The sequence below is a fragment of the Salmo salar genome, chromosome ssa23, assembly GCF_905237065.1.
Source record: "Salmo salar chromosome ssa23, Ssal_v3.1, whole genome shotgun sequence".
Lineage (NCBI taxonomy): Eukaryota > Metazoa > Chordata > Actinopteri > Salmoniformes > Salmonidae > Salmo > Salmo salar.
In genome coordinates this window covers 46,527,726-46,545,210 of record NC_059464.1, presented here as the reverse complement: position 1 = coordinate 46,545,210, position 17,485 = coordinate 46,527,726, and the positions used below count along the sequence as shown (strand labels likewise).

The 17,485-nt window shown below is 45.1% G+C and overlaps 2 protein-coding genes across 7 annotated transcripts in view; both read right to left on the bottom strand.

Moving 5' to 3' along the window:
- The window catches only part of LOC106584780 (mitochondrial glutamate carrier 1), a 35,872-nt gene extending 25,226 nt beyond the window's left edge, over window positions 1-10,646 (bottom strand). The window contains exons 1-2 of the mRNA XM_045706074.1: window positions 10,296-10,646; window positions 599-854 (exon numbers count right to left, since the gene is read on the bottom strand). Coding sequence (XP_045562030.1) covers window positions 599-618 — 20 coding nt within the window. The 5' untranslated portion in view covers window positions 619-854; window positions 10,296-10,646. The remainder of the gene's footprint in view (window positions 1-598; window positions 855-10,295) is intronic.
- Window positions 10,647-14,040: 3,394 nt separating this feature from the next.
- pidd1 (p53-induced death domain protein 1) overlaps window positions 14,041-17,485 on the bottom strand; it is a 40,981-nt gene continuing 37,536 nt past the window's right edge. For 3 of the 6 annotated variants that reach the window (XM_045706158.1, XM_045706156.1, XM_045706159.1), the window contains exon 16: window positions 14,041-15,757. In XM_045706158.1, the coding sequence (XP_045562114.1) occupies window positions 15,469-15,757 (289 nt within the window). In that variant the 3' untranslated portion in view covers window positions 14,041-15,468. The remainder of the gene's footprint in view (window positions 15,758-17,485) is intronic. The other 3 variants (XM_045706160.1, XM_045706161.1, XR_006761485.1) reach the window with 3 other exon arrangements.

The following is a 17,485-nucleotide window of genomic DNA, read 5'->3' as shown; positions in this document are numbered from 1 at the left end:
GGAGGGAGGGAGGGAGGGAGATGGAGAGAGGAGGAAGAGGGAGGGAGGGAGATGGAGGAAGAGGGAGGGAGGGAGGGAGATGGAGAGAGGAGGAAGAGGGAGGGGAAAGGAGGAAGAGGGAGGGGGAGGGAGATGGAGAGAGGAAGAAGGAGGGGAAGGAAGAAGGAAGAGAAGGAATTAGGGGAGAAGGAGGAGAAAAATAATGCTGTGGTGAAATATCGCTGCAGATCACATCTGTCGCTTTCATAGTGTTACAGGGGACAATATCCCACCGCTGACACCAAATGTGGCGCTATGTTAATTTTATCAGCTATGGTACAAATATGATACATGCAACATGTAGATTTTATAGAACACGGGGACCTTGAATAAACTCTGAGGGAGGAGCACACTTGTTTAACATTGAAGAATATAGTGCTATGCTTAACAATTTTCAGATCTGTTTTCTTATACACAAGTTGTGTCTGAAATGGCACCCTTTTCCCTATATAGTGCACTACTTTTTACCAGGGCCTGCATATTAGTGCACGATATAGGGAATAGGGTGCCATTTGAGGGAGACACCACAGTTAAATGTTAACTGCTAATGCATACTAACCTGATCTGCTTGTCAGCCATTTAATTTCTCTGTGTTGATGTGTTCCACAATACAACTGCCCGTCTGTCTGAAGGTTTGAGCCAGTCAGGACATCTGTTGTGTGTTTGTTTCTCTAGTCTATAATGGAGACTCGTTGCTTGTCAGCTCTTTCTTGGTTTCTGTGTCTTTCAAACTGTATTTGTTTCAGTCAGTCAGTCACTTTGCTTGTCTGTCCGATGGTGTCTGAAGCGCTGGTCGGTAGAGGTTGAGGGGATATCTGAAACAGATAGAAGATGAGAAAGAGCGAGCCTGTTAGTTAATAACACCAAGGAGTTGTTGGTTAACAACACCAAGGAGTTGTTAGTTAATAACACCAAGGAGTTGTTGGTTAACAACACCAAGGAGTTGTTGGTTAATAACACCAAGGAGTTGATGTTAACAACACCAAGGAGTTGATGGTTAACAACACCAAGGAGTTGTTGGTTAACAACACCAAGGAGTTGTTGGTTAATAACATAAAGGAGTTGATGGTTAATAACATAAAGGAGTTGATGGTTAACAACACCAAGGAGTTGTTGGTTAATAACATAAAGGAGTTGTTGGTTAATAACATAAAGGAGTTGATGGTTAACAACACCAAGGAGTTGTTGGTTAATAACATAAAGGAGTTGTCCACTGATATGTGTCAACAACTGGTGGCTTGATAAGTCTGGCACACCCGCACGCACACCCACACACAGTAATCATACAACATTATTTCCTAAGATGTTTTCAACATGAACTAAGTACCCTTATGAGCTGCTATATGCATTCAGTTGACAGTATCCTCGCGCCAAAAGGTTGTTAAAGGGTTATGCAGGCTTATAACAAGCTTATAGCAAGTTATAAGGCATTATACGTGCAGGCTTGAAGTGAGGGATAGGTAAAGAGCTACACAGTTTGACATACTGTGTATCAATGGTATTCCATCAATAGAGCTAACTCAATGATAACTGTCCCTCTCTCCCTCTGATTCTTTCTTTGTCCACTGAACTACAGGTGTGTCAGGTCTAAAATAGTGACAATGTGGGTTTTAGTGAGGGGAACATTACAGAACCACCTAACCACAGTATGAGATATTTGTGAAAACGTGACTAACAGCTCTCCTATAGTTATTACAGTATTTAGGTACTTCGTTATTACAGTATTTAGGTACTTCGTTATTACAGTATTTAGGTACTTCGTTATTACAGTATTTAGGTACTTCGTTATTACAGTATTTAGGTACTTCGTTATTACAGTATTTAGGTACTTCGTTATTACTTATTTATTACAGTATTTAGGTACATAGTTATTACAGTATTTAGGTACTTCGCTATTACAGTATTTGGTACTTAGAAATTACAGTATTTAGGTACAGTATTTAGTATTTGGTACTTAGAAATTACAGTATTTAGGTACAGTATTTAGTATTTGGTACTTAGAAATTACAGTATTTAGGTACAGTATTTAGTATTTGGTACTTAGAAATTACAGTATTTAGGTACAGTATTTAGTATTTGGTACTTAGAAATTACAGTATTTAGGTACAGTATTTAGGCACTTCATAATTACAGTATTTAGGTACTTAGTTATTACTGTATTTTTAGGTACATTTTACATTTACATTTTAGTCATTTAGCAGACGCTCTTATCCAGAGCGACTTACAGTAGTGAACGCATACATTTCATACATTTTTTTCTGTGCTGGCCCCCCGTGGGAATTGAACCCACAACCCTGGCGTTGCAAACACCATGCTCTACCAACTGAGCTACAGGGAAGGCCCAGGTACTTCTTTATTACAGTATTTAGGTACTTAGTAATTACTTATTCAGGTACAGTATTTAGGCACTTCATAATTACAGCATTTAGGTACTTCGTTATTACTGTATTTTTAGGTACTTCTTTATTACAGTATTTAGGTACTTAGTAATTACTTATTTAGGTACAGTATTTAGGTACTTAGTTATTACTGTATTTAGGTAAGCTATTACAGTATATAATCTTGCATACTTTCCTGCTTATAAATATTTGTAACAATAATCAGGGGGTATTGATGGGTGGCATGATGCCAAAACTCATCAGTATACTGTACTGACATTACGTTTGTGTTGCCTTGATAACAGACAATATCTGGATGTAATAAATGTATCACTAGTCACTTTAAACAATGCCACTTTATATAATATTTACATACCCTACATTACTCATCTCATATGTATATACTGTACTCTATACCATCTACTGCATCTTGCCAATGCCGCACCACCATCGCTCATCCATATATTTATATGTACATATTCTTATTCATTCCTTTACACTTGTGTGTATTAGGTAGTTGTGAAATTGTTAGATTACTTGTTAGATATTACTGCACAGTCGTAACTAGAAGCACAAGCATTTCGCTACACTCGCATTAACATCTGCTAACCATGTGTATGTGACCAATAAAATTTGATTTGAATGTGTGTTGCCTTGCTTGCGTGCAAGTTATGCGTTTACAGGGTAGCCTACATTCAAATGTATGTTCTTCAGCAATCAGAGTTGAATTGGTGAACCAGAAAGAACAAACCTTCATGTAGTGGTTTTAAATCTGAAACAGACTGGTGGGATGATGTAGAGAGAGGAGATGTGGCCTACAGAGAGCAGTGAACACAGCAAATCTGTTTCCATTTCCCCCTCCACACGCTCCACCCCCTTCCTCAACCTATCACGACGTCTCTCTCTGCCAGCTGTGACCCATCTACATCTCCTCCTCCTCTACCTCCCTCCCCCTCCTTCCTCCCTCCCCCCTCCTTCTCTATCTCCCCCCTCCCTCCTCTACCTCCCCCCTCCTTCTCTACCTCTCCCTCCTCTACCTCCCCCCTCCTTCTCTACCTCCCCCCTCCCTCCTCTACCTCCCCCCTCCTTCTCTACCTCCCCCTCCCTCCCCCTCCTTTTCTACCCCCCTTCTCTACCTCCCCCCTCCTTCTCTATCTCCCCCCTCCCTCCTCTACCTCCCCCTCCTCCTTCTCTACCTCCCCCTCCTCCTCTACCTCCCCCCTCCTTCTCTACCTCCCCCCTCCTTCTCTACCCCCCCCTTCTCTACCTCCCCCCCTCCTTCTCTATCTCCCCCCCTCCCTCCTCTACCTCCCCCCTCCTCCTTCTCTACCTCCCCCCTCCTCCTCTACCTCCCCCTCCCTCCTCTACCTCCCCCCCTCCCTCCTCCTTCTCTACCTCCCCCCTCCTTCTCTACCTCCCCCTCCTTCTCTACCTCCCCCTCCTTCTCTATCTCCCCCTCCTCTACCTCCCTCCTCCACCTCTTTTCCTTCCTGTCGATCATGACTCTCCAACACAGGGCTTCCTTTCTTTTGCTGACTGTACTTTTTCTTTGAAACAAAAATAAAGATCTGACCACGCCTCCTTTCAAGACCGGACCCCGCCTCCTTTCTAGACCGGACGCCGCCTCCTTTCTACACCGGACCACGCCTCCTTTCTAGACCAGGCCCCGCCTCCTTTCTAGACCGGACGCCGCCTCCTTTCTACACCGGACCACGCCTCCTTTCTACACCGGACCCCGCCTCCTTTCTAGACCAGGCCCCGCCTCCTTTCTAGACTGGACCACGCCTCCTTTCTAGACCGGACCACGCCTCCTTTCTACACCGGACCACGCCTCCTTTCTACACCGGACCACGCCTCCTTTCTACACCGGGCCCCGCCTCCTTTCTAGACCAGGCCCCGCCTCCTTTCTAGACCAGGCCCCGCCTCCTTTCTAGACCGGACCACGCCTCCTTTCTAGATAGATATATTCATGCAGCGAGTTCTGTCTGTCTGTCTCTCTTGCTCTCTCAATCCTCTGAACTAATATCTATTAGTCCTACCAGGAATGCACTCCCACGCAGGGATAATAGTTTTCTATCTGACGTGTGTGTGTGTTGCAAGAGAGAGATGTGTGTTGTCAGTTCAACACTGACTCACCACTAAAATCCATCTGGAGAACGATTTTACTGTCATAGTTGTAACATGTAGCTATGTAGTCAGTCAAACATTACATATTAGCAACATCATCTGAACCATACATCTACAACAGTACCAGCAACATGTAGGTGTACATACTAGTAAACAGCAATAATGTAGGTGTACATACTAGTAAACAGCAATAATGTAGGTGTACATACTAGTAAACAGCAATAATGTAGGTGTACATACTAGTAAACAGCAATAATGTAGGTGTACATACTAGTAAACAGCAATAATGTAGGTGTACATACTAGTAAACAACAATAATGTAGGTGTACATACTAGTAAACAACAATAACGTAGGTGTACATACTAGTAAACAACAATAACGTATGCAACAATGTTAGAAAGAGTAGAATCCAGATGTTCTCTTTAGAACAGCTGAGGACAGGAAACAGCTGAGGACAGGAAACAGCTGAGGGCAGGAAACAGCTGAGGGACAGGAAACAGCTGAGGACAGGAAACAGCTGAGGACAGGAAACAGCTGAGGGCAGGAAACAGCTGACGGACAGGAAACAGCTGAGGGACAGGAAACAGCTGAGGGACAGGAAACAGCTGAGGGACAGGAAACAGCTGAGGACAGAAAACAGCTGACGGACAGGAAACAGCTGACGGACAGGAAACAGCTGAGGGACAGGAAACAGCTGACGGACAGGAAACAGCTGACGGACAGGAAACAGCTGACGGACAGGAAACAGCTGAGGGACAGGAAACAGCTGACGGACAGGAAACAGCTGAGGGACAGGAAACAGCTGACGGACAGGAAACAGCTGACGGACAGGAAACAGCTGACGGACAGGAAACAGCTGAGGGACAGGAAACAGCTGACGGACAGGAAACAGCTGAGGACAGGAAACAGCTGATGGTTTAAATACTGAGTAAAATGCATCCAGATGGATTAGGGAGCTCAGGTTAGAGGACACAGACTGTCTGTCCTTTAAAGACTGATAACGCTGATCAATAACCAATAGGAGGGGGGAATGAGTGCAATCGGAAAGTATTCAGACCCATTCCCTTTTTACACATTTTGTTACGTTACAACCTTATTATAAAATGGATTAAATATTTGTTTTCTCTCAATCTACACACAATACCCTATAGTAAAAAAATGAAAAAAGGTTTTGAGAAATGTTCAGACGCTTTGCTATGACACACGAAATTAAGCTCAGGTGCATCCTGTTTCCATTGATCATCCTTGAGATGTTTCTACAACTTGATAGGAGTCCACCTGTGGTAAATTCAATTGATTGGACATGATTTGGAAAGGCACACACCTGTCTATATAAGGTCTCACAGTTGACAGTGCTTGTCAGAGCAAAAACCAAGCCATGAGGTTGAAGGAATTGTCCGTTGAGCTCCAAGACAGGATTGTGTCAAGGCACAGATCTGGGGAAGGGTACCAAAACATTTCTGCAGCATTGAAGGTCCCAAAGAACACATTGGCCACCATTATTCTTAAATGGAAGAAGTTTGGAACAACCAAGACACTTCCTAGAGCTGGCCGCCGGCTAAACTGAGCAATTGGGAGAGAAAGGCCTTGGTCAGGGAGGTGACCAAGAACCCAATGGTCACTGACAGAGCTCTAGAGTTCCTCTGTGGAGATGGGAGAACCTTCCAGAAGGACAACCATCTCTGCACCACTCACCAATCAGACCTTTATGGTAGAGTGGTCAGACGGAAGCCACTCCTCAGTAAAAGGCACATGACAGCCCACTTGGAGTTTGCCAAAAGGCACCTAAAGACTCTCAGACCAAGAGAAACAAGATTCTCTGGTCTGATGACACCAAGATTGAACTCTTTGGCCTGAATGCCAAGCATCACGTCTGGAGGAAATAGTTTGCAAGCCCTGTCACATCCGACAAGCGTCAGAGCTGGTGTAGTAGGGTTCAATCTTAGTCCTGTTTGATGGCTTGTTGGAGGGCACAGCGGGATTTCTTATAAGCGTCCGGATTAGTGTCCCGCTCCTTGAAAGCCAGCAGCTCTAGCCTTTAGCTCAGTGAGGATGTTGCCTGTAATCCATGGCTTCTGGTTGGGATATGTACGTATGTAACTGATGTGAAATGGCTAGTTAGTTAGCGGTGGTGTGCGCTAATAGCATTTCAATCAGTGACGTCACTCGCTCTGAGACTTGAAGTAGGGTTTCCCTTTGCGTTGCAAGGGCCGCGGCTTTTGTGGCGCGATGGGTAACGATGCTTCGTGGGTGTCAGTTGTTGATGTGTGCCAGGGTCCCTGGTTTGAGCCCAGGTTGGGGCGAAGAGAGGGACGGAACCTACACGGTCACTGTGGGGATGACGTCGGCGATGCACTTATTGACTGAGGTGTTATACTCCTCAATGCCATTGGATGAATCCCAAAAATATTCCAGTCTGTGATAGCAAAACAGTCCTGTAGCTTAGCATCCACGTCATCAGACCACTTCCGTATTGAGCGAGTCACTGGTACTTCCTGCTTGAGTCTTTTCTTGTAAGCAGGAATCAGGAGGATAAAGTTATGGTCAGATTTGCCAATTGGAGGACGAGGGAGAGCTTCATACGAGTCTCTGTGTGTGGAGTAAAGGTGGTCTAGAGTTTTTTTCCCCCTCTGGTTGCACATGTGACGTGCTCATAGAATGAGGTCAAACGGATTTAAGTTTTCCTGCATTAAAGTCGACGGCCACTAGGTGTGCCACTTCTGGGTGAGCGGTTTCCTGTTTGCTATTGACCTTATACAGCTCGTTGAGTGCGGTCTTAGTGCCTGCATCGGTTTGTGGTGTTAAATAGACAGCTGCGAAAAATATAGATGAAAACTCTCTTGGTTAATAGTGTAGTCTACAGCTTATTATGAGGTATTCTACCTCAGGTGAGCAATACCTAGAAACGTCCTTAATATTAGTGATCACACACCAGCTGTTGTTGACAAATAACATAACAATAAATGGTGCGTGTCTATCAGTAGACTACAGTAGATACCAGACATGCCTTAAATCTTTGATATTATTTGGCATCTAATAACATATAGGCTAGGCCACTTAGTAGACACTTTTATCCCAAGTGATTTATTACAGTTCTTACAGTGAGCGCATACATGTTTTTGTATTTACGTGATTCCTGTAGGAGTTGAACCCACCACCTTGGTGTTGCCTGCTCCACGACCTTACCAACTGAGCCACACAGGACTACTCTCAATCTCTGCACTTGTGTTGAATCACATCTCTGTCTTTTTGAAAGAGCACTGTGTACCGTAATTGCAGCCGAGATGTTATGGTCTCTCAGGTTTGGACGCTAGAGTGTGATTATATTTATGGGCATAGAGGCTACTAGACAAGAGTTATGCACCAGGAAGGATCATATTTGTGGTTTCACAAATAAATCAGATTACTCTTTCCTCTTCCTGCTCTAGGATTATAAACCTAATACCCATCTACAGAATCACTCTCTTTTTATTTCTCTCTCTGTATCTATAATCGACCTCTCCCTTCTGTGTCCATCCGTCCGTCTCTGTCTGCCTTTTTTTCCTTCTTTGTCTGCGCCTCTCTCTCTCGATCACTCTCTGTCTGTCTGCCCCGCTCCCTCTGTCTGCCCCGCTCTCTCTGTCTGCCCCACTCTCTCTGTCTGCCCCACTCTCTCTGTCTGCCCCGCTCTCTCTCGCTCTCTCCCTCTGTCTGCCCCACTCTGTCTGTCTGCCCCGCTCTCTCTCGCTCTCTCCCTCTGTCTATCCCGCTTTCTCTCTCTGTCTGCCTCGCTCTCTCTCTCTATCCCTCTGTCTACCTCGCTTTCTCTCTGTCTGCCTCGCTCTCTCTGTCTGCCCCGCTCTCTCCCTCTGTCTATCTCGCTTTCTCTCTGTCTGCCTCGCTCTCTCTCTGTCTGCCTCGCTCTCTCTCTGTCTGCTTCTGTCTACCTCGCTCTGTATGCCTCACTCTCTCTCTCTGTCTTCCACGCTCTCTCTGTCTGCCTCGATCTCTCTCTCCCTGTCTACCTCGCTCGGTATGCCTCTCTCTCTCCCTCTGTCTACCTCGCTCTGTATGCCTCTCTCTCCCTCTGTCTACCTCACTCTGTCTGCCTCTCTCTCTCTTTCTCTCTCTCCAACATCTGGACAGAGGTATAGACCTATCAAGCCTCTAATTGAGAAGCTTCAGAATAGTCTGTTTATTTCTATGAACATCATTGTGTTTCAGTCTTACAGTCAGCAGCATTTATCATTTTCTCAGTGTCAGAAAAGATGGATCGCCTACGGTGACTAACAAATAGAGAGAATCAACTTCCTTGTGGGTTTTTGATGTATTTGTCTTTGCTACTAGACACTGTGTGGCCTTGAATGTCTCCTCTCACTGGTCAGCAACACATCCATTTATCTTCTAGCCAGGCAGAGTGAGATAGCAACACTCATGAGGTTTAGTCTACGCCTTCTGCGGAGTTGGTCCTCATTCCTATGGAATGTAAAATAAAAAGAGCAGTAGCATACAGATACAATAGCCTACTGATTGCTGTGAAGAAGTTCTACTCATAGGTTGTCTATAACTTATATTTTGAATATATTTCACACAAAAAAAAGAATTTAGCTAAAACACCCAAAGGCCAAACATGTGGATAATTCTCTATGGACTGTAGGTTAAGTAGGTCTAACCACATGAGACATCTTTCCATTCAAACTAAGACATAGACCGCTCAGGGTGTCAGTCCAAGGACAGGATTTAAAAATCATTTCACAGCTGCAATAGAATGGTTGACACACGACTGGGACTTGCAACACAGCAGTCCTGCACTGTCTGCCATGGTATAAATCATGCTTAAATCGGGAATGTAGCATAATGAATATGATAACCCATAAATCACACTGTGCACGCAGACAATTACGCAACGATCACGACCCAGCAATTTGAGTTCCATATTCTCTACACATGCGCAGAGCTCCTAGTCCCAGATTCTCTCTCTCACACACACACACACACACACACACACACGCCTGTGTCTGAAATCGGCTTCAGGCAGGCTGTCACACGACAATCGTTACGCCCACCCTCCGAGGTCTCCTGGGACTGCAAGGGAAACATGTATATCCCGCTGTCCGAACCGCTAATCCGGGGATAAAAAACCCATCTCGACCCGGTCGGAGTTAGTAAACTAACATGTACACCAAATCGGCATTTCCTAGCAAATGTGCTGCAAAATTATTCCCAACGAGAGATTAAATCCGTGTCCTCACGGCTACTTCTAGTGGTATTGGATGTTACCTAAACTACATTATCATCGTAGCCTACGGTAGCTACATCCCCGCTTCAGCGTGTGAGGAACGGTAAAGTCGCAATAACCATCCGCTATTTAAATTGATAGGCTACCGGTATTGTTACCGTTATTTCAAATCATCTTCCATAAAAACCTAAATCAAACTGTATTCATGTCAAATCACAACAGGGAATCATATCCTGCCACATAACGGGAAACGATTGGCTCTTTTGACTGAAGAGGAATGGTAGCAGCGCACCGCCGTTGCTCAGAGCAGATTGCTGGAATTAGATGAAACGTTAACTACCGGGTGCTCACTACACATGAATTACAACCATTCTCTATTCTGTAAACTCAACAACAACAACAAAAAATGCATCCTATATTTATCAAGTAGTTGAGGTTTGCCTAATATCACAACGCGCTATTTCTCCGTTATCCATGAAGACATGCTTTATCAGAAATGATTAGATGATGATAGCACACATTATTCACATACCGTGTTGTACAGTTTCCGTTCATTCAGATGGATAATATCTGGGTTTTGACAATAACCGTTTTCCTCTGGTGTCCTTCTCGCTTGCTGGCAGTCTGCTTGTTAACCTGCCGGTGTTACTAGCATTTGTGTCCCTTGGAGGGAGGTAGAGAGAAGGGGTGGGAGGGAGAAGAGAAGAGAAGGGGCGATGATGGGAGAGAGATGTGTATATATATTATATACATATATTAGGATCTATGGCCTCGAGTGGCCGGTAGATTTCCAGTGACTGCAAAGGTGTACAGCTGAGGTAACTGACAAAATAAAGGAGGTTCTTAATAATAGGGCGTTGGGTCACCATGAGCCGTCAGAACAACTTCAATGCACAGCTCCGTGAAAAAATATGAATAAAAAAAAATATGATTCTTTTTCATTTTTTTTATTATAACAATCTTCACAAAACAGGTGCACTGTGCCTTTACTAGTCCAGTATTATCAGACCGATATAGCCTTCACTAGTGCAGGCCCAAAAAATAACATTCTGCCCGTCAGAGAAAACAATGCAGCAACCCGACCCCCAAACATCGACCACGGACATGTTTCAATGCACCTTGGCATAGATTCTACAAGTCTGGAAATCTGACAAGTCTGGAAATCTATTGGAGGGATGAGACACTATTCTTCCACGAGAAATTCCATAATTTGGTGTTTTCTTGATGGTAGTGGTGGAAAACGCTAAGTCTCTAGCCTCTATGTTCCTTTGAGAGCCCTCTTTCAGTCACTGAGATCTCTTCTTCTGGCCATAATGGGCAACTGGGCATTTTTAGACATGACCCTGAGCATGATGGGACGTTAACATGACCCTGAGCATGATGGGACGTTAACATGACCCTGAGCATGATGGGACGTTAACATGACCCTGAGCATGATGGGACGTTAACATGACCCTGATGGGACGTTAACATGACCCTGAGCATGATGGGACGTTAACATGACCCTGAGCATGATGGGACGTTAACATGACCCTGAGCATGATGGGACGTTAACATGACCCTGAGCATGATGGGACGTTAACATGACCCTGAGCATGATGGGACGTTAACATGACCCTAAGCATGATGGGACGTTAACATGACCCTGAGCATGATGGGACGTTAACATGACCCTGAGCATGATGGGACGTTAACATGACCCTGAGCATGATGGGACGTTAACATGACCCTGAGCATGATGGGACGTTAACATGACCCTGAGCATGATGGGACGTTAACATGACCCTGATGGGACGTTAACATGACCCTAAGCATGATGGGATGTTAACATGACCCTAAGCATGATGGGACGTTAACATGACCCTGAGCATGATGGGACGTTAACATGACCCTGAGCATGATGGGACGTTAACATGACCCTGAGCATGATGGGACGTTAACATGACCCTGAGCATGATGGGACGTTAACATGACCCTGAGCATGATGGGACGTTAACATGACCCTGAGCATGATGGGACGTTAACATGACCCTAAGCATGATGGGATGTTAACATGACCCTGAGCATGATGGGACGTTAACATGACCCTGATGGGACGTTAACATGACCCTAAGCATGATGGGATGTTAACATGACCCTAAGCATGATGGGACGTTAACATGACCCTGAGCATGATGGGACGTTAACATGACCCTGAGCATGATGGGACGTTAACATGACCCTGAGCATGATGGGACGTTAACATGACCCTGAGCATGATGGGACGTTAACATGACCCTGAGCATGATGGGATGTTAACTGCTTAATTAACTCAGGAACCACAAAAGGCTCCTTAACAGCTTCTACCCCCGAGCCATGAACAATTATCAAATGGCCACCTGGACTATTTTCATTGACACCCCCATTTGTTTTTATACTGCTGCTACTCAGTTTATTATCTATGCATAGTCACTTTACCCCTACCTACATGTATATATTACCTCGACTAACCTGCACATTGACTCAGTACCGGTACCCCCTGCATATAGCCTCCACATTGACTCAGTACCGGTACCCCCTGCATATAGCCTCCACATTGACTCGGTACCGGTACCCCCTGCATATAGCCTCCACATTGACTCGGTACCGGTACCCGCTGTATATATCCTCCACATTGACTCGGTACCAGTACCCCCTGTATATATCCTCCACATTGACTCAGTACCGGTACCCCCTGTACATATCCTCCACATTGACTCGGTACCGGTACCCCCTGTATAGAGCCTCCACATTGACTCGGTACCGCTACCCCCTGTATTTAACCTCCACATTGACTCGGTAACGAGTAGAGTAGAGTAGAGAATCGAGGTAACAGATGTTTACAGCAATAGAGTAGAGAATCGAGGTAACAGATGTTTACAGGAATAGAGTAGAGAATCGAGGTAACAGATGTTTACAGGAAGACATCATCATGGTTTACTTATAGAACATTTGAGAACAAATACATATAATACAAGTAGAGGTATACACAACTCATACACATCTCATACAGAACTCATACACATCTCATACACAACTCGTACACAACTCATACACAACTCTTAGGCATACAGTGACTTGCGAAAGTATTCACCCCCATTGGCATTTTTCCTATTTTGTTGCCTTACAACCTGGAAATAAAATAGATTTTTTGGGGGGTTTGTATCATTTGATTTACACAACATGCCTACCACTTTGAAGATGTAAAATATTTTTTATTATGAAACAAACAAGAAATAAGACAAAAAACAGAACTTGAGCGTGCATAACTATTCACCCCCCCAAAGTCAATACTTTGTAGAGCCACCTTTTGCAGCAATTACAGCTGCAAGTCTCTTGGGGTATGTCTCTATAAGCTTGGCACATCTAGTCACTGGGATTTTTGCCCATTCTTCAAGGCAAAAACTGCTCCAGCTCCTTCAAGTTGGATGGGTTCCGCTGGTGTACAGCGATCTTTAAGTCATACCACAGATTCTCAATTGGATTGAGGTCTGGGCTTTGACTAGGCTATTCCAAGACATTTAAATGTTTCCCATTAAACCACTCGAGTGTTGCTTTAGCAGTATGCTAAATCGTCCTGCTGGAAGGTGAACCTCCGTCCCAGTCTCAAAGTCTCTGGAAGACTGAAACAGGTGTCCCTCAAGAATTTCCCTATATTTAGCACCATCCATCATTCCTTCAATTCTGACCAGTTTCCCAGTCCCTGCTGATGAAAAACATCCCCACAACATGATACTGCCACCACCATGCTTCACTGTGGGGATGGAATTCTCGGGGTGATGAGAGGTGTTGGGTTTTTGCCAGACATAGTGTTTTCCTTGATGGCCAAAAAGCTCAAATTTAGTCTCATTTGACCAGAGTACCTTCTTCCATATGTTTGGAGAGTCTCCCACATGCCTTTTGGCGAACACCAAACGTTTGCTTATTTTTTTCTTTAAGCAATGGCTTTTTTTCTGGCCACTCTTCCGTAAAGCCCAGCTCTGTGGAGTGTACGGCTTACATTGGTCCTATGGACAGATACTCCAATCTCCGCTGTGGAGCTTTGCAGAATCTTTAGGGTTATCTTTGGTCTCTTTGTTGCCTCTCCGATTAATGCCCTCCTTGCCTGGTCTGTGAGTTTTGGTAGGCGGCCCTCTCTTGGAAGGTTGTTTGTGGCGCCATATTCTTTCCATTTCTTAATAATGGATTTAATGGTGCTTCTGTGACTTCTGAGGGTAATTGGTTGCACCAGATCATATTTAGGGGCTTCATAGCAAAGGGGGTGAATACATATGCACGCACCACTTTTCTGTTTTTAATTTTTTAGAATTTTTTGAAACAAGTTATTTTTTTCAATTCACTTCACCAATTTGGACTATTTTGTGTACGTCCATTACATGGAATCCAAATAAAAATCCATTTAAATTACAGGTTGTAATGCAACAAAATAGGAAAAATGCCAAGGGGATGAATACTTTTGCAAGGCACTTTATCATAACATTTTAGGCATATCATAACATCACAAATGAATCACTTCAGAGTTCAGCTCAGAGGCAACAGGAGGTTTACAAAGACCTCTGGTGATTTCAACAGGTGTATATTGTATATCTGACAGGAATGATGCCACAAATAACAGGACAAGAACACAAGCGTGATGAGTCCATTCCTTCATCTGTCTGTTTATCAGCAAGTCAAGAACACATTGTTCAATAGAGGTGCCAGGATTTGAATAGAACACCAGTCCAACAAACAGGGTTGGGGTCAATTTCATTTCAATTCTAGTCAATTCAGAAAGTAAACAAAATTTAAAGTCCACATTTTTCCTAATTGAAAACTAGAATTTCAGTGTTCTTCCTGAATTAACTGGAATTGAAATGGAATTCACCCCAACCCTGTAAGCAGCATATGTTGTTTTCCTTCTTCTCTGTGCTACAGTTCTAACAGCCATCATTAGAGCAGCTGAATGGCTGGCGGCTGGGTTATGGTACTCACTATCCAGACCATACTACACATGGCGGGTGTTCAAGTTAGTCAAGAGTAAGACTGCCATCTGTACCTAGTGTGGAGCCACCATCTCTGCAGCTGAGCAGGGCTGGAACACACAAGTGAAATAGTCCAGGGTCTTGGTCTCAGCTCAGTCTGATCATGTCTCTCTACAGCTGATGGTCTCAGCTCAGTCTGATCATGTCTCTCTACAGCTGATGGTCGCAGCTCAGTCTGATCATGTCTCTCTACAGCTGATGGTCTCAGCTCAGTCTGCCCATGTCTCTCTACAGCTGATGGTCTCAGCTCAGTCTGATCATGTCTCTCTACAGCTGATAGTCTCAGCTCAGTCTGATCATGTCTCTCTACAGCTGATAGTCTTGTTCTCAAACCTAATTATAGGTCACATTTCATAGAAACAGTTACTTTAAACCCCAGTGTTTTACTGAGTTCAGTCTACTGCTTCAGAATGAAGGGATGGGTTCAGTCATCTCCTCTTCCTGTAACCCCACTCTCCTCAGTGTGAAGATGAGGTGGTCTCTTCCTGTAACCCCACTCTCCTCAGTGTGAAGATGAGGTGGTCTCTTCCTGTAACCTCACTCTCCTCAGTGTGAAGATGAGGTGGTCTCTTCCTGTAACCTCACTCTCCTCAGTGTGAAGATGAGGTGGTCTCTTCCTGTAACCCCACTCTCCTCATTGGCTCTCTATACTTCCTGTCAGTTGGTTCAGTGTGAAGGTGAGGGATCTGTTTCTGCTGAAGGCCTCTTCTCTTCCTCTTCTAGGCCCACCCTCCTCAGTGACTCATTATACTTCCGGGTTCCTAGCCTCACTATGTCTTTAATCTCCTCAGCCAGGTCCCTCCTGTCGCTCTCCACCATGGCATCTACCAACCTGGGCACTGCACCAATACCCTTCTGGCCTGGACCTCCAGCGGGACGCAACCCAACACCCTCCTGCTGCTGACCCCGGGCCCAGTGGAACAGCATCTCCAACACCAGGGCCCCTAGGTTGTCTCTGGAGGAGAGAGAGAGAGAGGAGAGAGCGATGGAGAGAGAGGAGAGAGAGATGGAGAAAGGAGAGAGCAAGAGAGAGAGGAGAGAGAGAGAGAGGATGGAGAGAGGAGAGAGAGATGGAGAGAGCAAGAGAGAGGTATTTGTAAGGGCTTCTATAAATGTAGGGTTTTCCTGGCCTCTATGTAACACAGACAGACAGACAGACAGACAGACAGACAGACAGACAGACAGACAGACAGACAGACAGACAGACAGACAGACAGACAGACAGACAGACAGACAGACAGACAGACAGACAGACAGACAGACAGACAGACAGACAGACAGACAGAGAGAAGCAGGAGAAAATGTACAGTTGTGACTATAACTATGTTTTCTGAAGGAGGTAAATAAGCTACAACCCAGCTATGGGGATTTTGCGCGTTGACGCCCTACTGAAGAACATTAGAATCACGCCTGAAAAGGCCAATGAACACTGTGCCTCACCAGAAGCTCCGCCTTCCACAGGCGATAAACCCAAGGTACAGATGAATTCCTTCAGTCCCGGTCTTCACCGATTCCAGAACTGGGCGACGTGAGGCAAAACAGGTGTTATAGTTATAGTCACAACTATACAGTCCCTTTCAGTCGGTCAACTCAGCATTAAGCTGGAGACCCTGGGTCTCAACCCCGCCCTGTGCAACTGGGTCCTGGACTTCCTGACGGGCCGCCCCCAGGTGGTGAAGGTAGGTAACAACATCTCCACTCCACTGATCCTCAACACTGGGGCCCCACAGGGGTGCATTCTCAGCCCTCTCCTGTACTCCCTGTTCACCCATGACTGCGTGGCCTTGCACGCCTCCAACTCAATCATCAAGTTTGCAGACGACACTACAGTGGTAGGCTTGATTACCAACAACGACGAGACGGCCTACAGGGAGGAGGTGAGGGCCCTCGGAGTGTGGTGTCAGGAAAATAACCTCTCACTCAACGTCAACAAAACAAAGGAGATGATCGTGGACTTCAGGAAAGAGCAGAGGGAGCACACTCCTATCTACATTGACGGGACAGTAGTGGAGAGGGTGGAAAGTTTTAAGTTCCTCGGTGTACACATCACGGACAAACTGAAATGGTCCACCCACACAGACAGCGTGGTGAAGAAGGCGCAGCAGCGCCTCTTCAACCTCAGGAGGCTGAAGAAATTCGGCTTGTCACCAAAAACACTCACTAACTTTTACAGATGCACAATCGAGAGCATCCTGTTGGGCTGTATCACAGCCTGGTACGGCAACTGCTCCGCCCACAACCGGAAGGCTCTCCAGAGGGTAGTGAGGTCTGCACAACGCATCACCGGGTGCAAACTACCTGCCCTCCAGGACACCTACACCACCCAATGTCACAGGAAGGCCAAAAATATCATCAAGGACAACAACCACCTGAGCCACTGCCTGTTCACCCCGCTATCATCCAGAAGGCGAGGTCAGTACAGGTGCATCAAAGCTGGGACCGAGAGACTGAAAAACAGCTTCTATCTCAAGGCCATCAGACTGTTAAAGAGCCATCACTAACATTGAGTGGCTGCTGCCAACATACTGACTCAACTCAAGCCACTTTAATAATTAAAAATTGATGTAATCAATGTATCACTAGCCACTTTATATATATAATGTTTACTTACCCTACATTACTCATCTCATATGTATATACTGTACTCTATACCATCTACTGCATCTTGCCTATGCCGTTCGGC